The 23,992-nt window shown below is 42.8% G+C and overlaps 1 protein-coding gene across 1 annotated transcript in view; it reads right to left on the bottom strand.

The window, feature by feature from the left end:
• LGR5 (leucine rich repeat containing G protein-coupled receptor 5) overlaps nucleotides 1–23,992 on the bottom strand; it is a 126,166-nt gene that overhangs the window by 22,644 nt on the left and 79,530 nt on the right. The window contains exons 4-8 of the mRNA XM_061121889.1: nucleotides 23,388–23,459; nucleotides 8,598–8,813; nucleotides 6,787–6,858; nucleotides 2,140–2,208; nucleotides 717–788 (exon numbers count right to left, since the gene is read on the bottom strand). Of these exons, the coding sequence (XP_060977872.1) occupies nucleotides 717–788; nucleotides 2,140–2,208; nucleotides 6,787–6,858; nucleotides 8,598–8,813; nucleotides 23,388–23,459 (501 nt within the window). The remainder of the gene's footprint in view (nucleotides 1–716; nucleotides 789–2,139; nucleotides 2,209–6,786; nucleotides 6,859–8,597; nucleotides 8,814–23,387; nucleotides 23,460–23,992) is intronic.

The raw sequence follows: 23,992 nt of genomic DNA, 5'->3' as shown, positions 1-23,992 counted from the left end.
TATATTTAAAATTTACATGGTGGCGACTGGATGTATGTCTATATTGTGAGGGTTTCCCAGGTGGCACAGTGGTAAAGAATCTGCCTCCCGATGCAGAAGATGCAGGTTCAATCTCTGGATCAGGAAGATCCCCTGGAGTAGGAAATGGCAACCTACTCCAGTATTCTTGGCTGGAAAATTCCATGGGTAAAGGAACCTGGTGGGCTACAGTCCAAGGGTCCCAAAGAGTCAGACACAACTGAGCATGCACACACACATACATTGTGAATGAATTCCCTCCATGTAGTTATTTATCACATATTTATCTTTTTTGGTGAGAACATTTAATATAATAATCTATTTTTCTAGTATACTTGGGTTCAAGTTCTGAATGACTAGGTGACCTTGACATTGACATTTTAAAAAATCAGTTTTATTACTTTGACAATAGAGATAAGCAAAAAAGCATTTCATAAGATGATTGTGAAGTGAGATGAGGCATTTGAAGATACCAAACATAAGGCAATGCACATTTTAGGTCCTAGGTCCTTTGATATAACTTCAGCATTCAGCTAAAAACTAGCAAAATATCTCCATATATACTTCTCTATATGGATTTTTACAGTGACTAAGACAAAACTTGGGCAAATATAGAACATTTATTGTATTATGCTTAAAAGTGCAATGCATGCTATATTGCAGGATAGAAAAATCAAAAAGAAAATATGACCACTTACATTGTAATAAGAGAAGGGTTGCCTACAAAGGCTTTCTCCGGTATCGACTTGATATTGTTGCTATGAAATCCTCTAGAAAGAGAGGAAAAGACAGTTTATAGAAAATAACCTGTGGGGTAAAATAATTTCATAGTCCCTTCCCCAAACCTGTGGCAATAATCAGCAGTTTTAGTAACCAGAGGATAAGGTTAAATTCCTTCATGCATTTTGAAACTTTCACGCCCTCACTCTCTAGGAGAAGAGGAAATCACAAGCTGTCATCTTGAATGAGGAATGAAGAATCTGAAAATAATAACCATGCTTTATGGAAACTTATAACCTAATGTTATAAAAAGAAAATCCATCCATTACTATCCAATAGAGCATCATGGTCTAACGACTTGAGACAGAGGAAACCATCTTTGGAGAAAGGATTATGATCACTCCTCCTGACCCCATTTGCAGCCAGGAGAAGAGAAAATTGACTTAAGCTGCAGTTAAGTGGAGATTTAGGTAATCTCCTTATGAGGACAAAATTTCCTGAGCTGAAGAAAGGGGCCCCAGCTCAGTGAGTCTGTAATAACAAAACTGATTCTCATCTGTCGGTGTGATGTCATCTGACTGGCAGGGGGCAGAGTCAGTGGTCTTGGTCTACGTGGGTCTGTGGCTGAAGGAGGTGAGTAGAGTGGCCATCCTGGGGCTGCCTGAGCCAGACAGTGATGACTTATTGGGTAAGCCCCACATGGGCGTCCTGCGGAAGAACCCCACAGAGGCTTTTTTCTTATGAACAAGCCCTGCTGTCTACCTCCTTCAGCTGTGTGCCAAGAGAAGAGGCTCTATGTTTATTTTTCTTTCCAAGTGTTAGAACATTACAAAGGTTATTCATATGCTTAGGTATAAAGAAAAGTAATTAAATAATAAATGTAAAAAGATAATATATGAAACTTAATAGCTGAAAGTTAGCTTTATCATAGTAAAATGGTGGGGTTCTTTAAAAATTAAGTAATATTTATGAAGCATTAAAGGAATATGGAATAATGTATAGGAAGGCATCTAACATTATACTAAGTCTGTACACTGTATTCATCTAGTCCTAGACTCATGCAACCTAGACAAGTTTGTTGCTGGATATGCGCAGCAAATCAGTGACTTCCAACATAGTTCTCTACAGACCTATAGAGAATATATAAATGTTGGAAAAATATGACTTACAGAAATACATATTTTTTCCTAATAAACACATATTAGAGAAATCCATCATAAATTTTAAAAGATTATCTGCTATTTTTGGTGATAGAATCAAATTAAAATACATTTTAGATGTAGTTAACCATTATTTATATGACCTTTCAAATTCTTCTTAGTCGTATTATATACAGTAGTCAAACACATCTTAAAATAAATTCACAAAGAATAGTTCTCTCACTAAATTTGTCCTACTTACAGTTCTTTAAGGTTGGAGAGTGTCCTGACTGCAGTGGGGAATTCATCAAGATTATTATAATTTAAGTCTCTGAAAATAAGTAAATAGCATGTTCAGGTTTTCATTAAAAAATTCATGTACATGACATTTACAAGGAACGTTAACATGATCTTCCAATGGGCCAGTATCACTGATAACAATTCCTTCTCTTTAAGGAGAGAGACTTTGTTGGCTTGCTGAGCACCATCATTCCACAAGAATCTGCATTGAAATGATCATTAGACTGATTGTGAGAAATTTCCAAGAGTCAAGGGTCAATGGCAGTGGGCATTAAAAAAGGGAGGGAGTTTGGGATGGACACGTGTACACGGCTCTATTTAAAATGGATGGCCAGCTGTGGAGGCCCTACTGTGGATAGCATATGGAACTCTGCTGAATGTCATGTGGCAACCTGGATGGGAGGGGAGAGTTTGGGGAGAATGGAAACATGTCCATGCGTGGCTGAGTCCCTCCTCTGTTCACCGGGAACTACCACAACATTGTTTGTTAATTGGCTATACCCTAATACAAAATAAACCCTTTTTTTTTAAAGGACATGTACAGCATCGTGAATGTCCAAGTGTCTAGAACACGTGGCCAGGTGTCTGTGGCTGGCCAATGCTGTTCTTTACCTGAACCTAGCTCACCAAGCTGCCAGTGAATCTGTGCCCTCCTTGACCGCCTCTGCTTTCCAGGCCCCGCCTCCACCCTCTGACTCTGGCCGGTGGCTTTTCAGAGGCTCTCCCGAGAGGACCTCTAGGAAGGAGGCTGTATTCCTGGCTCGGGTGCCTGAAGTCCAGGGTGACTGCCTGCTTGTGCAGACGCTGATGTGGTACAGGGTGCTCTGAAGAAGGACATCGGGTCTAGAATCTCCACATGGTCACAAATAAGGATTCGTTTTCCTGATGTGTGGGGCAAAGCTCTACCATCCTTCATGCACGGACAGGGAGTGACCAGACAGTCAATCTCAAGTCATTCGTTTCTCTGTTATGACACAAATGGCTTTTCAATTCCATTACTCACAAGCGCTTTATAGACTTACTCCACCTCTGATCTACATCTCCATATGAAAAAGTAATTGCCTCTTGATCTCTGGGAATGGCAGATTTCCCAGATGACGCAGAAAAACCTTTTGGTCAGGCAATCAGATGTGGTTAGATCTTCCTCTGTGGGGAAGAGTTGCTATTTAATTTTAAGAGAGAGATAATTTGACCGAGTTAAACATGAATCAAGATTCCTACTTGTCTGGCACAAACCATCCTTAAGCTACACAGCAAGCAGGAAACGTGTGTCTTTTGTGGACATAAATTTTCTTCCTGTTTCTAAGTCTCTCCAGATGCTCCGTTTTGATTAAACGAGGATTGGATCCTTATAAATCACTCAGATTTCTAGTGAGGGAAAGAAAGATGTTGGGAATAAATTGGTTATTTTACCTATCCTCTGGAGCCCTGGGCAAAGTGAGGGAAGAGGGGTCATTGAGACTTAAATGAATTTGCCCTGAATGCATGAATTGCCTGAATTTGCAATCCTGGGTCCTCGTCCCAAACATGGGGGAAAGAAAAAAAAAGAAAGACTATTTATGGAAATAACCTATCGAAGCTCATCGTGTTTTCTGCTCCTGTTGAGTTGAAAAGGACTGGAAGGTGCTTTCCATTGCTAAGATCCCCAGACCAGCCCTTGTGTAATTAAGGGAGAATTTCTAATTTTTCCAAGCAGCTGATTGATGGGAACAGCTTGCCTGTTAAGCTGACTTCAAAGTCCTGCCTGGACTCATTCACCTTCAGCATCTCCACATGAGGATGCGTCCTCCCTTCTAAGAGGAAACACAGTGACTTAGTAACCCTGGAAGGACAGCTGTTGGGTCCCTCAGAAATGAGTGAATGCAGGTCCGGTTAGATGCTATGCTGACCAGGTACATATCGCTAAATTCTGTATGCAAATGAACAACGGGCTCTAAGGCCACAGGAGAGGCGTTCTTTGGTCATGGCCTTCCGCTGTCTGGGCTAGAGCCAGTGGTGTAGATTCAGTGATTCTGAGTGACTTATTTTGTGTGCATGCTAAGTTGCTTCAATCACGTCTGAAGGTGAGTCTTTGTGACCCGACAGGCTGTAGCCCACCAGGATCCTCTGCCCGTAGGATTTCCCAGGCAAGAACGCTGGATGGGGTAGCCATTTTCTTCCCCGGGGGATCTTCCCGACCCAGGGATCGAACTCTCGTCTCCTGCATTGGCGGGCAATTTCTTTATCACTGAGCCACCTGGGGAGCCCCAAACATGGATTTTGGAGTCAAATTAGGGAAGGAAGCAAGCCTCAGTTTTGCTGCTAACTGACTATGTCATGTTGATAAAATAACTTTCAGTCAGTTCAGTCACTCAGTCGTGTCTGACTCTTTGCGACCCCGTGTATTGCAGCATGCCAGGCCTTCCTGTCCATCACCAACTCCGGGAGTCTACTCAAACTCAGGTCCATCGAGTCAGTGATGCCATCCAACCATCTCATCCTCTGTCGTCCCCTTCTCCTCCTGCCCCCAATCCCTCCCAGAATCAGGGTCTTTTCCAATGAGTCAACTCTTCACATCAGGTGGCCAAAGTATTGGAGTTTCAGCTTCAGCATCAGTCCTTCCAATGAACACCCAGGACTGATCTCCTTCAGGATGGACTGGTTGGATCTCCTTGCAGTCCAAGGGACTCTCAAGAGTCTTCTCCAACACCACAGTTCAAAAGCATCAATTTTTCGGCGCTCAGCTTTCTTCACAGTCCAAATCTCACATCCATACGTGACCACTGGAAAAACCATAGCCTTGACTAGATGGACCTTTGTTGGCAAAGTAATGTCTCTGCTTTTTAACATGCTATCTAGGTTAGTCACAACTTTCCTTCCAAGGAGTAAGCGTCTTTTAATTTCATGGCTGCAATCACCATCTGCAGTGATTTTGGAGCCCCAAAAAATAAAGTCTGACACTGCTTCCACTGTTTCCCCATCTATTTGCCATGAAATGATGGGACCAGATGCCATGATCTTAGTTTTCTGAATGTTGAGCTTTAAGCCAACTTTTTCACTCTCCTCTTTCACTTTCATCAAGAGGCTTTTTAGTTCCTCTTCACTTTCTGCCATAAGGGTGGTGTCATCTGCATATCTGAGGTTATTGATATTTCTCCTGGCAATCTTGATTCCAGCTTGTGCTTCTTCCAGCCCAGGGTTTCTTATGATGTACTCTGCATATAAGTTAAATAAGCAGGGTGACAATATACAGCCTTGACATACTCCTTTTCCTATTTGGAACCAGTCTGTTGTTCCATGTCCAGTTCTAACTGTTGCTTCCTGACCTGCATACAGGTTTCTCAAGAGGCAGGTCAGGTGGTCTGGTATTCCCATCTCTTTCAGAATTTTCCACAGTTTATTGTGATCCACACAGTCAAAGGCTTTGGCATAGTCAATTAAGCAGAAATAGATGTTTTTTTGGAACTCTCTTGCTTTTTTGATGATCCAGCGGATGTTGGCAATTTGATCTCTGGTTCCTCTGCCTTTTCTAAATCCAGCTTGAACATCTGGAAGTTCATGGTTCACGTATTGCTGAAGCCTGGCTTGGAGAATTTTGAGCGTTACTTTACTAGAGTGTGAGATGAGTGCAATTGTGTGGTAGTTTGAGCATTCTTTGGGATTACCTTTCTTTGTGATTGGAATGAAAACTGACCTTTTCAGGTCCTGTGGCCACTGCTGAGTTTTCCAAATTTGCTGGCATATAGAGTGCAGCACTTTCACAGCATCATCTTTCAGGATTTGAAATAGCTCAACTGGAATTCCATCAACTCCACTAGCTTTGTTCGCAGTGATGCTTTCTAAGGCCCACTTGACTTCACATTCCAGGATGTCTGGCTCTTTACTGAAGCCTAAAAATGGTTGTCTTGTTCTCTCTTTCTCTCTCTCTTTTTGGCTGCACCACTCAGAATGAGGAACTTCCCTGACCAGGGATTGAACCTGAGTGCCCCACAATGGAAGTGTGGAGTCTTAACCACTGGACCCTTAGGGAAGTCCTGGAGTCTAAAAAGGGGTCATAGTACCTGTTCTCATAGGATGGTTGTAGGATTGATTTGAAACCATGTGTGCTGAGTGCTCAGTACAATATTTGGCTAGAGATACACTCAATAAAGGGTAGGTGTTGTCACGTTTTAGACTTTTGAGTTGCTCCTGCAGGAACCTCCACTGTTTGCTGATGAGATGCCTGTTCCTCTGATTGGACGGTCTGGCACTTGCTCGTCGGCACCCTCTGGTTCAGTGGGGAGGGCCTCACTCATGAATGGTGAGCCTGAGTGACAATACTGAACTGATCCCTGACAAAGAGTACACATCCCTGGGCAAACAGGCCCTGCTCAGTAGAGGACATCTCATTTAGCATCTAATGATTCCAACTAATTTATTACTCTTGTTAGAGTAAAATAAAATCTCAGTTTTATTGTTCGGCTCTGTAGAGTGTGTACAGGGGCGTAAGATAAAGCCACTGTAAATATCTGTTTAAAGCTCAAGCAATTAACCAAACCAAATAGCAATTTTGACTTTAAGGCTATTTTGATTCCTTCCAAATAGTCATGAAAACACTGAAAAAAGGGAAACAAATAAAAGGTCAACTCACAAAGTCTCTAGGCTGTGGAGCCCATCAAAGCATTTCTTTCCCATGGAGTGGATTCTATTGTTATGGAGATGTCTGCAGGAGAACATTACAGACCGTCAGGAAGGCGGATTGCAGATGGAAATTTAGGCAAAACGTTTTGATTGCTGAAATCCAAAAACACTTACTCTAAAGAATGCGCTAATTACATGTAAGAAATGCTCTGTTTAACATTTCTGTTTGCTTGCTTTAAAGGCTTTATGCCCCATTCACTCTTACCAGAGATGAATACCACAGAATTTCACAGTCACAGTTTTACCTTTTGGGTTTGAGATATCATGGAGTGAATAATAATTGTGGGATTAGCAACAAGGCTGGTAAAAGTAAATTTAGGTTGCTCAGTGTGGCTTTGGAATATAGAATGTTAAATAGAGATTGTGACCAACATCAACAAATGCAGGATGTAGAGGAGGAGGTCCGAGGAGGACGCAGCAAATCTTCTATCAAAGCTGACGGCTTACTGTGGCTGCATTGCCAGGGTGGGGCCACAGGTTAATAGGAAACAACAATTTCATCCACAGAGAATGGGGATCAGATTTTTTGACTGCCCAAGGAGATTAGTTATCTTGTCGTAGTATAAATGTGTCTAATTATCCTCTTTGGCTCAATGATAAGTTGGTTAGGTCAGGGCCAGTGAGAACAGCTGTGTGCATGACTGAAAAAACTGGACCACGTCCCAGAGGGATTTTTGGGAAATGGGCTTAAGGAGGTCAGGGGGAAAGAGAAGAGCTGAATCTCTGTAAATTCATTCCCTCTAGTGGAGGGAAAAGTTAAAGCACCTACCCAGCTTCTGGTGGAACAGAAGCATCATCTTTGTATATGAACTTCAGTATAGAAATTTGTCAATGTCACCCCACATTTGCAATCCTTTCAGACAAAGGTTGCTCTTCTAATAAATATATGCTGGTATCATGTTAGATCCATGTGATACTTACTGAGAATCTTTTACAGGCAACACATGAGGGGAACCTAAACAGATGGATGAGAGGCTGGCCAGCCCTCAGAGTACACGCCGCAGTGCAAGGCGGACCCGTCTTCAGGAAAAGTGGGATGGCTGAAGCCCATGGTCTGAGGGCAGGCATGAGCAAAGGCAGAGACAGTGCAGAGGATGCTCTCCTCGAAGAAAGCTAATCTGTGAGCCTTTCAAGTAGCTCCTGCTGTCCTCTGTCAGCACTGACTGACTACTGTATTATACATGTGGGGCATATCGCTGCCCTCTTGAACTGTTTATTTTTCCAACTATTACTTGAGAACCATTTTAGTTTACTTAAAATAATGAAATCTAGACCTCAAAGGGAAAAAGCCTTACAAATGCATAACTTGTTGTGTAGGGTTTGTCCCTTGCTTCTGTTACCTTGGAAGGGGTTTAAGAGGTACTTACTAAATAATAAGAAGGGCATATTTCAATTTGACCTGCATTACAAATTAGTATCAGAAATAAGGGATTTTTATTAACTTTGGTCATGGGACTAACTATACAGTGTGGTGATTACCCGTGTCATATACAATGGTTTCCCTGAGACAGAGGTCATATTTTGTTATTTCTGGATGCCTAGCAGTGCTTAGCACTTACCAGGTGCTCGATAAATGTTGTTTGATTCTTTTACACGATTAGAACATTTATGAGTCATTTTGGGGGGTTTTCCTCCCTTAAAATGTCCCTCTTCAAAGCCTGAAGTGCTATCATTTTAAGGTCAAGGTCCCACAGAGAATTACAAGGTCTGGGTGAATTTAGAAACTGTTAGAGAAGGGGGAAAAAAATCAATAAAACTTACAGAACCACCAAGCTGGAGAGGTTTCCAAAGGCATAGTCTGGTATGTGGTGTATTTTGTTCAGGGCCAAGGTCATGGCCTGCAGCGCTGATAGGCTTCTGAGAGCCTGGACCGGGATCTCCGTCAGCGCGTTGTCGTCCAGCCACAGGTGCCTCAGGGAATGCAGGCCGCGGAAGCAGCTGGGGGGCACGGAGCTGATGCGGTTGGCATCCAGACGCCTGGGGAGGCAAGCGAGAAAGAGTGGAAAGCAGAGAGCAGAGCCCAGGCAGAAGACGGGCTCTGCAGGAGAACCTCGACATGCCGATCAGCAAGAGTGAGACGGGGCTGGGGCCGCAGGAGCCCTGACCTCTGGGGCGTCTGCCTCCTGCCAGCCTCTGCCCTGGGTGCGAGCAGGACCGCTGCTGGGAATTCCACAGGGCTGTGACTCTCTTCCAGGCTTGGGCGGACCATGCTTTCCGGCAAGGCAGTGGCCTCCCCTGGGCTGTGATGTTTCAGCTGATGATCCTTTAGCTTTCCTTTCTGACACCAGGAGAAAGACACCCCCTCTGCTCCTTCCTACATCAACCAAGTCAGACAAATGCTGTTGCCTTCCTGGACTGTTTTGAACACACAAAACATACTTATTTTGGTTCATTGAGCTGTGGGGAAAGATTATTTTAGCATTTGAAAAGGACTGAGTGTTTTACAAGGCTAGGTCAGGGAGATTCCCTGGAGGAGGGCATGGCAACCCATTCCAGTATTCTTGCCTGGAGAATCCCATGGACAGAGGAATCTGGCGGGATGCAGTCCACGGGGTCGCAAAGAGTCGCATACGACTGAACTGACTTAGCACACATGCATGAGTAATTTTTACAAGGCTGTTAGAGATATGCTTCAGGGATGGGGAGGCGCCCCTCGCCCCTTAGTACTCTGCTGCAAGGCCTAAAACAAGCAGGCTTTCTTGTTCATCCTAACCAACGGCATTGAGCAGATGTTTGCTTTCCTTGACATTTTAAATGAATAGTAAAATAGCTTTCCCAGTTTTTGCTTGCTTTTTCTACACATCACTTTTTTTTTTTAAATGGGGGAAAATACATCTAAAAATAGGTCTAGTTAATAAGCTGCTGCAGCTTCAGAGCCAGTAGAGGGAGTGCAGAACATTCATTTTACCCTCATCCAACCTAGAAGTGGCCGTGACAGCAACGCCTCAGCTTTTCCTGCTGAAGGGACCAGACAGACACAGACTGAAGTTTTCTGTAAGGTGCATGAACCACAGGACCCTCGACATTCAGTTATGCATCCACCAGCCCTCACTCTTTTTTTTTTCCCAATCTGTTCTTAAGACTCACACATTTATTTGCATTTTCAAAGCTAGGATTTAAAAAAGAAGAGTTGCATTTTAAGCAGAGCATGTATTAAGAAGGATTAGAACATCATGACTGGATTTTGAAAAATGTTTTAGGAAGCATTTAAGACTAAACAGATGCAGGAAGCACTCCAGGATCATGAAATAATCCCCTGCAGACCAAATTTAAACAGCTTAAAAGCAGCATTCTCTGTAGTAGGGAGTGCCTCTCCATGAAAAGTGGCTTCCCCACTTTCGGTCACACATGTCATTCCACTCCTGCTCTGATCCCTGCTTCCCCCGACTGAATGGGGAAGCATGACCTCCAGGCCCTGAGCCAAGCTTTTAAATTTAATTTAATTTTTTAATTAGAGGAAAATTGCTTCCCAGCGTTGTGTTGGTTTCTGCCATACAACAATGCAAATCAGCCATAATTATACCTATAGTACCTCCTTCTTGAGCCTTTCTCCCCTCCCCCCCACCCCGCCACCCCTCTAGGTCAAGTTTTGATGCTGAGATAAGGTCACTTGGAACAAACAAGTCCGATGCCACAGTCCACTCACAATCAAATTTCCAGGGGAATAACCATCCCTGTAGGCAGCAGACTCGCAGCTTCCAGATATCTCAAGGTTCTGTCTACAAGCAGGACAGAAAACGTCCAGGCAAACCCAGCATGGTCCCTTTCCCTCAGTCCAGCAACAACATGCTTGGCCCATGTTCAGATAAGGTGCGCTTTCATCAGGGCATGAGGAGGTGCTTGTTTTTGTTTGACTAGGAGTAAAGCACATATGTAAACTCTCCTCAATGACTGCACTGATTACAGGATGAAGACGTTATTTAAATACTATGAACTTCCAAGTTTTTGTTGACATATTGTCTGATGATTGCCAGTGGCTTAAGTGGTGAAACTATTTGTGGCTTCTAAGTCCTGAAAAGGACTAACCTTCAAGTTCAGTGCAAAGGGGGAGCATGTACAGAAAAGGCTCTCTCTGCATTGAGTCACGAACTTGTCTTTTGCGATATTTAAGTTACTACCAAAGTTTCTGCAGGATCTCAAGTGATTCGGGCATCAGTTCCCAAAGTTAAAAAGCCCATTTCTCTGGATACATGGCTTTTACGAATCATTTCTCCCCCCAGTTAAAAGGATATAATCTAGTTTTCACACCATAATCTTAGAGCAATGTACTATCTGAAATGAAATGACTAGGCCCGGGCAATTGTTCACATTCCAAGCTCTAACACACCCAGACGCGTCACTTGGCATCCCGAGTGCGGCACTAAATGTTTCTCTGTCTCAGTAGTTTCTTCGTCTAAGAAGCTCCCCATGAACATACTCCTTCTCCTTATAGTGTTTTGAAGTCCGTGTCTACCTGGCTGCAGTGGTCCAAATCTATTTCAGAGAGTGGTATATTATTCATGCTCAGAGGTAGTATCCGATTGAATCTTAACAGAAGATCTCAAGATAAATTGGAGTGTGGAGTTCATTATTCAACCACTTGTCCAGGTGGTTCTTACAGAACAAGGTTAAGACTGTGGACAAAGCAGCTGGCAGGGCACAAGTTGTGCCGACTCCGTGAGCAAACAAAGAGCTCACGTTATGTCAGCCTGGTCTTTAGGGGCAGCTGGGCATCGCCCATTCACATGCTTGAAAAGTGCAACATTGAAGTGCTAGAGTTTAAGGAGAACACCACTACGCAGGCCATGAAAACACATGAAGACATGTCAGGAGCAGCAAAAATAACTATGTGTATAACTCCACCTTTTAAGGCTTTCTTTGTCATCATTCCTATTTCCTGAAAGTCACAAGGAATGTATGTGTGTGTGTGTTCAGTCATCTCAGAATCTGTGAAAAAGTGAAGAGATTTGGGATGAGAAATTTTGAGTCCAAGTCAAATAACAGCTATATGACCATGACCAAGTCAACAGACCTCAGCTTTCACATCTATAAATTGAGGGTAACCCCTCTAATAGGTGGCTTTACGATTAAAGAAAAGAATACAACAAGACTTTGTAAATTATAAAGCCCCTTAATGATTTTACATTATTATTGCTGGAGGTTGGGTTAACAGTTGGTGTTTTTGTGTTTTGACATAGAAACCAGTCAGAAAAAAAGAAGAAACTCATATTTTCCCTTAGTCAAACATGGGTTACATGAGTGCCACTTGTCAGTAAATTTCAGTTCTGAGACATGCAGACTACTCTTTCATCCCTTGTAACAGAAATAACGCAGTGGTGTCTGCAAACAGACGTAATAGAAGTCATCCTTCCTTTCCAGCCTTCAGTATTATCATTACGTGTGTGTGTGTGTCAGTATCACAAAGGGCAAATGGTTTTGTTCCTGTTACATTACTGAATACTACATCTTCACTCTGAAGGCAAAGGAGAAGTGATGGCATGTGGTAGATGGCATACTGTCAGAGAAAGTTTCTAGCAATGATCTTGGTGTTGAAATATCCATTGATAATGTGGCAGAAGCAGCATAAAGCCTGCAAGCAGTTAGGTGTAGCAAAATAAAACACTTTAATACGGCCTCTTCTTTCTGACAAATAAACCTCTTAACTCTGATATTGAAATGCAGTATGAGATGTATGGGGAGAGTACCAAGGACACTTACATCACCATGTGTAAAACAGAGAGCCAACGGGAATTTGCTGTGTGTCTCAGGAAACTCAGACAGGGGCTCTGTCTCAACCTAGAGGAGTGGGGTGGGGAGGGAGACGGGAGGGAGGTTCAGAAGGGAGGGGATATATGCATACCTATGGCTGATTCATGTTGAGGTTTGACAGAAAACAGCAAAATTCTGTAAAGCAGTTATCCTTCAATTAAACAATAAACAAAAAGGAAAAGTAATGACTCTACGGGAAATGACACTCACTGTATGCACCGTTTGTGCTTTATAACTTACAGAAAAAGATAGATAAAATAACATTTTACTCTACTTCTTAAGTCACATGGAACCACCTACATAATGAATGTGTGGGAAACGGGAAAGTGCACTGAACTAGGAGAAATAAGACAGATTTAACTCAAGATTGTCACTTATTAATTTCGACATCAGGGAGCATCCGATTAATTTCTCTAAGGGTCAATTTCCATATCTGTAAAGCAGTCTCACAACAGATCACAAAATTACCATGGGAATTAAATAAGAAAAACATATGTGGAAGGACTTTGTAAGTGGTAAAGCACTTTACAAATGATAGGCTTTTTATGTGAGAAAAAGTTTCACATTTAGGAAGTGGCATCATTCCCTGCTCTCCCAAAGTTCCTTTTATTTTTTTCTGAAGGCCTTAATCATTTGTAACGTCAAATATCTCTATAATAGATTGCCTTTTTTTTTTTTTTTTGGTCATGTGAACTGGCAGGATGACTGATTTTCCACTCACTGTACATCCTTAAATGGCATGTCTTGATTGGTGTTATAGGAAGGCTTCCCTCACAGAGAAAAGGAGATGCACAAATCTTTTGTGTTAAAAGGTCCAAAAAGGCCTCAAAAGCTAAAGTGGCTGAGGAAAAAGAAGATATCATTTGATGCAAGAACACAATTTTTATTCATATGAGCCTTTGCAATGTTACTGATGAGAAATACGACTTTTGGGTGTATGCTGAAACAACTTCTTCTCTGGGGGGAGGCCTGGTGGGGAGCTCCACAAGTGCCTAAAGGGGTTTTATTGGACTAACTGCTGGGCCGAGGGGGCTGTTTCTCAGGGCCCTAGGTCATGTCTTCTCATCACTGGCACCTGGTCAGGACTGTCCACTTCAGCCTGATGGGCTTCAATAACTGCGAATATCCAAGGTCAGCATTTGGAGTCAGGATAACTTGAGTCCTATGAAATTTCTGGGTTACTTCCCTGTGAGGAATGTCTTGGCCTCCCCCACCAAGCATTCTTTAAGACCTGTGTAAAAACATTCCTCTGGGGTGGGTGTGTACACCCTAACAATGGGTGTGCTGTGGGAAGGTCACGCCGGTAGCTGAGTGCAGGAGGAGCTGGGAGACAGGAAGTGACCACGGTGGTTGCCGTCATCGGGCGAGAAGGGATGTGTGCTAGAAGAAGTGTGGAAAGGTGGAGGAAGGCCTGGGGTGAAGGACAGTAAGTAAATAAGCAGCCTGACCAAACAGGGTGACCGGGCAGATGTGACCAGAAAGGAAGACAAGGAAGCTATGGGGGCTCAGTGTTCCGGGCAGCTGGGCAGATGGAACTGTGCAGGGGTGAACGTTAGCCAGTATTACACAAATGAAAGATAAAACAGACCTGCATGTTCATTGTGAATACAGTTCTGTAATATCAATGTATCCTATGTGAGGAAGAACTGAAAGGTAATGGGCAAAAAAGAAATTTTTTTAATGTCAGGAAAAAGAACAAAAAAAAGTTATTTTCTTGCCTTCTCTCTGAAGTTCTTCCCTATTGTTTCCATGCAAAAAATCTTAATTTTGCAATTTTTCTCTTTTGAAAGGAACATTGTATTAATCTGTCCCACACTCTTGAAAGGAATTTTTGCTTTATAGATGGCATTATGGTAGGGATTAGTGAATTGATGAGGTCACTCCAGCTATTGTTTCTCTAGAAAATAGACCTTTACATGTATCTTGTATATGTGCAAGATATACCTTGTCTAGTGTATAACACAAACTTATATCTTTGTTTGAGAATATCTTTGATAACCCATTAACTGCAAGGAAGAAAGCGTTAGTCAGAAGATAAACCATTGATCTTGACTAATTCTCATCTGAGATGACTGTAATATTGTCAATTATTAACATGGATGACTCGAGGGAAAAAAAGGCAAAGGTGTGAAGAATGTTGCAGCTGCAGGTTTAATACAGCTTATGGGGACTCTTCCAATAAATGGACCTATGAAGCACAGCATTTGACATAGCTGTTTTATAGTTGGACGAGCATTTCTCTTCTTTTGAAGAAATGATCAACTCTCTTGTACATTTCGTGAGGAGACCACTTTGAACAATTCCTGGGAGTCAAAGGAGCACAGTGATTTAGTTCATTTATAACATTTTAAGAAATGAGAGCAGTTTCAATGATTATCCTACTTTTGCTACTAAATGAAAAGTATGTAGTTCTAAGCTTGTATATGATACAATTTAACTAAGTCCCTCAAGTCTTTGTTATGGTGAAATTTTACTGCTTAGAAATTTTATTGCATTGGAACCAGGCGGTCATTGGAATTGAATTTGCCAGATCATTTTGATAATAATACTATCAAGATAGAATTTTATCCACATGAATTCTTATAGATTGTACTGATTTATATGAATCCTTCATAATCAAATGAGTCATTTTTTGTTATTGTTTTTTTAATATTTATGAAGTGATGACAATGTGGAATTCAACTTTCTAATGAAATTTACCATCTATAACCTAGGAAGATACTAAGCATTTGAATTCATATGAACACCATGATTGCTTATACGGGAATTTCTGCTTCTATCTTCCTATTCTCCATCTTATTTATTGATAAACTTAATGTAAACCAGGAAGAAAAGTTATTGCTTTAGACTTACCTCTGAAAAGGTAAAAAGGTTTTTTCCATCTCTGCAACTTGGGGAGAGAGAAGGTGTACAGGTTTATGGAGGTATAATAATTTAGAGACTAGTCAGCTGACTTGTCTCTAAAGTGAATGAGACCAGTGATCTCACACCAGATGAAGTGTCTAACAGAATCAAGCTCCTGTCTCTCTGGAATCATTGGGAAGTACAAGATTCCAAGGAGGAACATATTTTAAAGTCAATTTACATGAAGCTGCTCAGTTTCTCGGAGGTTACCACTGCTGTGAATTTTTTAACAGGAAGATGACCCAGAATGAAAGTACCATGAGTATTAACTTCTTTCGTTTCATTTTTCTCCGTAGAAGACAAAGACCTCCTTTTTGTCAGGGGCACCATTAGTCTCCCAGCTATCAGCAGAGTTTGAAATCTGGGGGTCATCTTTACATCTCCCATTGCTTTCCAGACAATCATTCTCCAAGGTTTCTCCATTTATCTTCATCTCCAAGATCGTTCATTTCCACTGCCTGGTAAAGTGTCTTATCTCTTCACACCTGCATTATGCAACAGCCTCTAGCTGGTCCTTTTGACTTTGATCTCTTATCTCTTTGATTAATCCTGAAGGCTGCTGCCAGATGAGTCTCCCTAAAACGGGGCTCTATGTCATGCCCTTTAGGAGCCCACAGCTCTTCCATGCTGCCATGCCTTTCAAATCCCAATTTCTGGTTCTGATATTCAGAGCGTATCCACCTTATCTAGCCAAACTTTTTTCTTAATTCTGTGTCCCACTCAACTCCCTCCCTCAGCTCCGTCCTGATTTATCGTGGGCTGTGCTGGCTCTTCGCTGCTGTGTGGGCTTCTCTCTGGTTGAGGGGAGCGGGGGCTACTCTCTGGGGCGGTGCCTTCTCGTGTTGCGGAGCGCGGGCTCCAGGACACGTGGGCCTCGGTCACTTCAGCACGTTGTTGCAGTCCCGGGCTCGAGAGCACAGGCTCCGCAGTTGTGGTGCACGGACTTAGTTGCTCTGCGGCATGTGGGATCCTCCCAGACCAGGGACTGAACTCATGTCTCCTGCGTTGGCAGGTGGATTCTTCACCACTGAGCCACCAGGGAAGCCCCCACAGTGCTTCTGAACCTTGTCTTCAGGAACATCTTGTTACTCCTGCCAAATCTCCAATCTCCCCAAAACTCCCCAACACTCCAAATCTCCCCAACCTGAGACTTAATTTTATTACTCTTCTCTGAACCCTTCTCTTGAAGTGGGGAGTTCTTGCAGTGGGGTTAAAACAATGGGAAAGCTAAATCTTGTAGATCAACTTCTAAACCCTTCAAGGAAACAGTGGGATGTATAGCTCAGAAGAGCAGCAGGAAAGCCAGTTGCCGAGAGCGACTCTGTGTCTCCCTCAGGCCCCTTTCCCTCCTGTTAGCACATTTCTCTTGTGCCTGTTCTTTGTAGGGGATGCTCTCAGAAGGCATGACAGAACAGTGATAAAAAAGGAAGATTTTGGAGCCGGAAAGGCCAGAGGTCTTACCCCAGACTCCCCTCTCACCTGACTCTGTTAAAAGACAAATGGCCTTCCAGAGGTTCAGTGACATCTCTGAGCTTTCTCCTCCTTCATCACTAAGGAAGGGGTGACCTCAGATCCTGCTTCATGAGGTTGATTTTAGGGTGAAGTGAGATGATGTAGGTAAGAATTTGAATAAATATGAACGGCTTTTGGGCATTTCTAATTCTATCCTTGTCTTGTTCCTAAACTTGATTGCTTCTTTATGTGCCTTTTCACAGTTCATCCAGCCCCCATTATTCCAGAAAAGGGGACACTTTGTCCCATTCACAATGTGCCTTCCCAGAGTCGGCATCCTTTTAGCTTCTTGCTACTTTTCAAAGCTAAACTTTATGTTACACCACGAGATGAAAGAGCTGATTTTACTTCTCATTCCACAACATCTATGTTCTCTTTTAGTTATTTACCTATCTGATATGATTGTCAAATCTGTGACTTATAGAACTGGTAGATAACCTGTAATAGCAGTTATCACAGTATCTCACACCTCGGGTCTTGCTTAAAGTGCTCACATTTTGCTTTTGTTTTTCATCTGATTCTGAGGCTCCAATTTGAGCTCTCTCTTTCTGTGGAAAAAGGGCTTTGCCTTTGAAAATAATTTTCTCCTAATTTTTTTTCTTGACCTCGTGGCATGTGGGATCCTAGTTCTCCCAACCAGGGCTTGAACCTGCACCCTGGCCTTGAAAGCGTGTGGTCTTAATCCCAGGACCACCAGGGCAGTCCCCTCTCCTGATGTTTAAATGGGAGGAGGGGGACAAGGCAAAACCCTTTCTCCTCAGAACAATTTACTGGGTGCTGGTTTACATGTGGCGTGTGAAATGAACTCCAGATAGCTCAACAGACAAAAGTCTTAGTCTCTAGAATGTCTCAGTACTCCTCCATCCCAAGGTAGACCTAATGTATAGGCCTTGTTGTGAAAAACGAAACCAAGACCATGGTGGATTTTAATTATGTAAGCTTAAAACTCCTCTTTCTGTACACTATTTTAGTGGAAGGAATAATGTCACTAATACTAAAACCATTGCTTTTTTTTTTTTTTTTTTTTTTAACCCTTTTGATCTTTTAATCTTATCTGCTTGGTTACCTCCCTTTGCTTTCTTTTCATTTGTTTACACCTCCCTGTCTTCTGTTACTTCCTTTATCCTCAGGCTGAAACCCAAGAGGCTCCTGGCTGTTGACAGGGGATCTGCTGCTGCTTCTAGGCTTGCCTTCCTTTCTGCTCAGCACTGTGAGCCCTGCCTCTTCTTCCTCACCTCCTCCTCTTCCTGCTGACTCTCTTTTTTGGTTTATTAGTAGCAAAACCCTACTCTGAAGAGTCAAGGGGAAGTTAATGACATTTCAGTGTTCAAAGAGGAGGGTGTCTATAGCCCTTAAGCCGCTGCCACAGTGAGACGCTCAGGGAGCTCATATTCCAGCAAGAGTTAGAGACTCTTCTCAGGTCTTAACAGAGAAGGCAATGGCACCCCGCTCCAGCACGCTTGCCTGGAGAATCCCATGGATGGAAGAGCCTGGTAGGCTGCAGTCCATGGGGTCGCTAAGGGTTGGACACGACTGAGCGACTTCACTTTCACTTTTCACTTTCATGCATTGGAGAAGCAATGGCACCCCACTCCAGTGTTCTTGCCTGGAGAATCCCAGGGACGGGGGAGCCTGGTGGGGTGCCGTCTATGGGGTCGCACAGAGTCAGACACAACTGAAGCGACTTAGCAGCAGCAGCAGCTCAGGTCTTAAAATAATGTCTGTACTCTAAAGATAATTATCAGCTAATTGGAGAGTAGAGACAATACTAAAGACATGTCTAATTCTCCTTTCATTTTCTATTTACCAGCTCATGATTTTTATGATTGTGCATTTTCCACAATTAGTTTTGCTATTGCAGAGTTGGCATGAAAATCAACAGATATTAAATAGTATAGTACTTAATACTATTTAATATTAGCTGGACAGACATGAATATGTCATTTTCTTTGATCACCCTGAACTTTCACTAATGACAGGGAGATGCTTGCATATCATTAATGACTGTCAGCCAATGAAGCAATGATTTTATTTTTTTTCAGTGATCTATTTCTTAACAATATTTGTGAGGATGTGGGAGAGTTAAGCTTTGAGATTCCATCAAATCACTGCAATCTGATCCTAGTCCTCCAGTGACTATAATGCCAAAAGTTTCTTGGTGAAATCCAGTTCACTGTGAATTCTGATTACATTTCCTATTCCTTTCCAAAAAACAGAAAGGAAATTAAGTTATATTTGATTACATTACAAAAAAGTCCAAGTGGTGTCTGGGCAGTCACTGCCATGTCAGAAACCTAGTGTACAAGGCACGTATTGTACAGAGGCAGGCTCCGGACTGCTGGGCTTGGGTACACGGACTTGCCTTCTTACTCTTTAGCTGAACAGTTTGTAAGCATCAGGAGAGCTCAAAGAACACAAATGTACCTGTGTGTTTTCATTGTGAACAAGGCAAACTATTTGTTGTTTACATGGAACCAGTGAAAATCACATCCCTTGAAACATGAGTACAATGTGTTTCTTCCTTGCAATAAGGTTACCAGTTTCCATGTATATCAAGTTTCTTAAGTTTATTCAATGAAGCCAAGTCTACATGGGAGATGCTGATGCTGCCATTCTATGGATACATTTGAATAGCAGGATAATACTCATGTGGCCTCCTCACTTCACCTACCCCAGACTGTCAGTAGGACTCAATGGGCAGATGTGAGCTATTTCAACTAAGCACAAACAAGCCAACTTTGTGAATAAAAGGCTCTTGACTTTCATTTCACATTAGTTCATGCGGGCGTGCATGCTGAGTCGCTTCAGTCATGTCAGACCCCTTGTAACCTGTGGATTGTAGCCCTCCAGGCTCCTCTGTCCATGGGATTCTCCAGCCAAGAATACTGGAGTGGGTTGCCATGCCCTCCTCCAGGGGATCTTCCCAACCCAAGGACCAAACCCATGTCTCTTATGTCTACCTGAATTGGCAGGCGGGTTCTTTACTGGAATGCAAAATATGGGCTTTGTTATTATTTCAGGTTTGAAAAGAGTTCAGGAGGATATTTGCAAATCATCTCAGGACACTCGTTTTTCCCAATACTCACTTAAGAAGCACTTAACTATATCATTAAACCAGTTAGAAATCACTGATGTTTGGGTCTCCTACAGAGGTTCTGATTTTAATTGGTCTGCGGAGCGGCCGAGGCTCTCAGACTCTCCAGATAATTCTTCACTGCAACTAAAATCAACAATTCACTTTAGAAGTTTCAAAGCCAGGAATGCACAGGGGTGATGCATTCCCAGCCCCTGGGAAGTGCAGAATGAATGAATAACAAGGAAAATAATAAAGTGGAGAAAAATAGAGTGAATTCAAGAGAGAGAAAAAAGGAACTATTAGAAAAAGGGTGAGTAGGACCTTCCTGGTGATCCAGTGGCTAAGACTCCATGCTCCAATGCAGAGGCACTGGGTTCAATCTCTGGTCGGGGAACTAGATCCCACATGCTGCAACAAAGAGTTTGACTGCCACAATGAAGATCTCACAGGGCCAAATAAATAAACAGTTTTTAAAAAGTGTAAGTGGAGGTCTAAAGGTTGCCGGTAGTCCAAGGAAAGCTAGAGAGGCAGCTGAATAGGATCCTGCCAGGCGTCATGGATGAGACACGTGTCACCTCCTTTGTTACTTGTATTGCTGTGGAAATAGCACGGAGGCTGAAGTACGCATGGCAGATGAATGGCCAATGGATAAGGAATGCATGTGTGTAACGACCACTTGATGCAAAACCGTTTTTATTTTCTCCTGCTTGAAAGAAGCAGGAGAAATACCATTAAAACACCAACAAAGTTCTGTAAAGCCATTATCCTTCAATTAACAAATAAAACTTAAAAACAACAACAACAGCAAAAGAACATCTTGAATCTGGGATAATAGTAAAACTTTAAAACAGCTCACAGTAGCCCAAATCTCCAAACTGGGTAAGGGACGCCTTTGGTTGGTTCAATATTGTGTCCGTGTGGCTGGCGGTTAGAGTTTATAATGCTCTTCTGTCCAATCTTAATGCTTGTGTCAAAGTATTACAAAAACTGTGAGACAAGTGTCATCGCAGCACACTGCCAACACCCACCACCTCCATGGTCTGTCGCATGCTGGGCAAACGGACCCGGGACAAACATCACATAACCAGCGATACAGTCCAGCGTGCTCTGGGGGCCAGCCAGCCATCCCCATGCCTCGGTCTGGACGTGCCAGCATCCCACTAGAAAGTCAACCCTCGGCTTTTTCACAGGGAACACATACTTACAAGGTTTCAAACGCCATTGTTTTTGTGAACTGGGCACCAAGTGCGGGAGACACCTGGTGAACAGTGAATAGCAGATGGTAAGAAACTAAATCTGAACACCTTGATCAGAGAGGCACCGCGCAGTTCCAGTGAACAAGAAATTCATGGTTCTCACTTTCTCAAAGAGCTCACTGCGGAGTGTGTTCCGTTTGTGATCTTCTTTCAGCTGATGGTGGCTTTTGGTTACAAACCCTTATCCTTCCATCTTCTGCCTGCTTCACAGCTGTTTAAAGTTCCTGTTGGCCTCTGCTATGATCTCGCTTTTCAGTTCACTACTAGACCCTGTGCCCTGACACAGACAACCCAGACAGCCCTCTGCTGCTCTGGTCGCTTCTTTCCTCCAGGAAGAGGCTTGTGCAACAAAAGAGGGGGTGATACAGTGATGTCATTACAGAGCTCCTGAAAATGCAGTCGACCCATCCCCGGCCACAAAGGGGCTCTTGTGGGCTTGTTTATCTCTAGGCTGGTGAAAACCTAGGAAGTCACTTTGTTTGACTGGAATCAAAAGCTTAAAATGGTCTCCAGCACAGATTTACTTTCATTAAAAAAAAAAAGAAGATCAAAGGAACAAAGTGTCACCTCGTGTTCCTCCTTCTCTTGAGTCACCTTGGTAAAAGGCATTAAGCAAACTATTTGTCATTATTAACCGATGGATTCTTTACCATGATGTTCAACTCAAGTCTGCAATATTTATTTGTCTTTTTTTATACATTTATTTCCCTCATCCTTCTAGACCAGAAATTAGTATTCTGTTTGACAGATGAGGACCTTCAGTGTAAGTAAGATGAAAGCGTATATTACACATGTGGATATTGGAAATCATGCAATATGTTGTAAACACATACATTCTGATGAGGTGGAGATTGATTGATCAAGTGCTCACGGCAGTGTTGTCAAACAGTCACTGTAAACAACTGCTTATTTCTCAAGCTCCAAAACATCTAGCTGGTAAGAAAGTGCTATCTGTGAGGAATAACCAGTTTTTGTTCATTCAGAGGCGGGTGGAAACCCCTGACGGAAAAGTGGATTCAGAGTAAGGACCATTAGTGTGCCTGTGTGTAGTGTGTGAATCTGGGGTGTGTGTGGTTATCTGTGGGGCTCTCTGAATTAGTCTGCCTCCCTGTGTGGGGTGGTAAGGACGTTCTGGTTTGTAGACCTGCCTGGTATGACCTCAAGACATACCATTCAATCTTAGCTTCCTGAATTGAGGTCCCCTGCTGCACATACAGAACTTAAAAAATTAAGGAGGGAGATTCAAGAGTGAGGAGAAAAAAGTACACCTGTGGTTAATTCATGTTGATGTGTGACAGAAATCAAACCAATGTTGTAAAGCAATCAATCAATTAAAAATAAACTTAAAAAAAAATTAAGCCTTTATTTGACTCAGCAAAATTGTATTACAGGGCAGCTCTGATTATCTAAACATAGAATAAACCGATGATGCCAAGAGGTCTAGATTTTGACTCTCATTTTTCTAAATAAAAGGAGAAAGTATCATTCCTGATTTGAATTCAGAAACTAAACTCTTGTATAGGGGGGGTGTTGTCCTGGATATTTTTGTCCTGTGATAACATATGTGTATGTGGTCAGTCACTCAGCTGTGTCTGACTCTTTGCCATCCTACAGACTGAGCCTGCCAGGCTCCTCTGCGCATGGGGTTTTCCAGGCAAGAATACTGGAATGGGTTGACATTTCTTCTGCAGGAGATCTTCCTGACCCAGGGATCAAACCCGCATCTCCTGTGTCTCCTGCATTGGTAGGCGGATTCTTTACCATTGAGCTACCTGGGAAGTCCTGATACCAACATATACAAGAGGCTTTTCATTTCAGGTCTTTGGATTAAGTCTCTGCCCTGAAACGCCAAACTCCAAAATGGGTGTTTTCCATATATATTGTTTAACGAGGGTGCAAAGAACAACTTTGTTGTTGCTCTAAAGGAAACCCTCACTTGCAGCTTATTGAAGCACAGCCCCTAGCCAAGGAATTTACTAAAATGGTCAACTGGACATTTCAGGGCTCCTTCCCAAACTGATCCAGAGAGCATGTTGGAATTTCAGCTATACTTACAGTGACTGAAGGCTTCGCAGGTTCTGCAGCGCCTCTGTGGGGACCTGTCTCAGGCGATTGTTCTGTAGCATACTGCATGTCGAAACAAATGGAGAAAAACATTAATGACAGCAATAATTAACAATATCTGGCATAACAATGGCAGGCACTGTTCTAGGTGTCAGGGAAACAGCAGACAGAGCATCAGACAAAACCTTGGCCTGTGGGGAGCTGAAAGTCCTATGTGGAGAGACAGATAATTAAAAACTAACAAACGAGTATATAACTTGAGGCAGGTGACAGGTGCCACACACAGAGAGCAAAGCGTGGGTGTGGGCATCATCCTTGTGCACAGGCCACACTAACCTTCCCTGTCTTGGGCCAATGTTAGTATACGTGCGGCCAAAGTGAGCACCGTGGATTTGGCATAGACGGTAACAAGGGGGTGAGAGTTTAATTTGAAAGGTGGCAAGAGAAGATCTCTCTGAGGAGGTGATTTTTCAGGAGGTACCAGAATGGTGTCAGGGAGCAAAACATTTGAACATCCGGGAAGTTTTTGAGGAAGCGAGAAGAGCAGGTGCAAAGGCCCTGAGGCCGGAGTGCTTGACTTGTTAAAGGAGCAGCAA

The sequence above is a fragment of the Dama dama genome, chromosome 3, assembly GCF_033118175.1.
Source record: "Dama dama isolate Ldn47 chromosome 3, ASM3311817v1, whole genome shotgun sequence".
NCBI lineage: Eukaryota > Metazoa > Chordata > Mammalia > Artiodactyla > Cervidae > Dama > Dama dama.
Note: the sequence above shows the minus strand (reverse complement) of the source record. Positions and strands in the feature narration are given on the sequence as shown.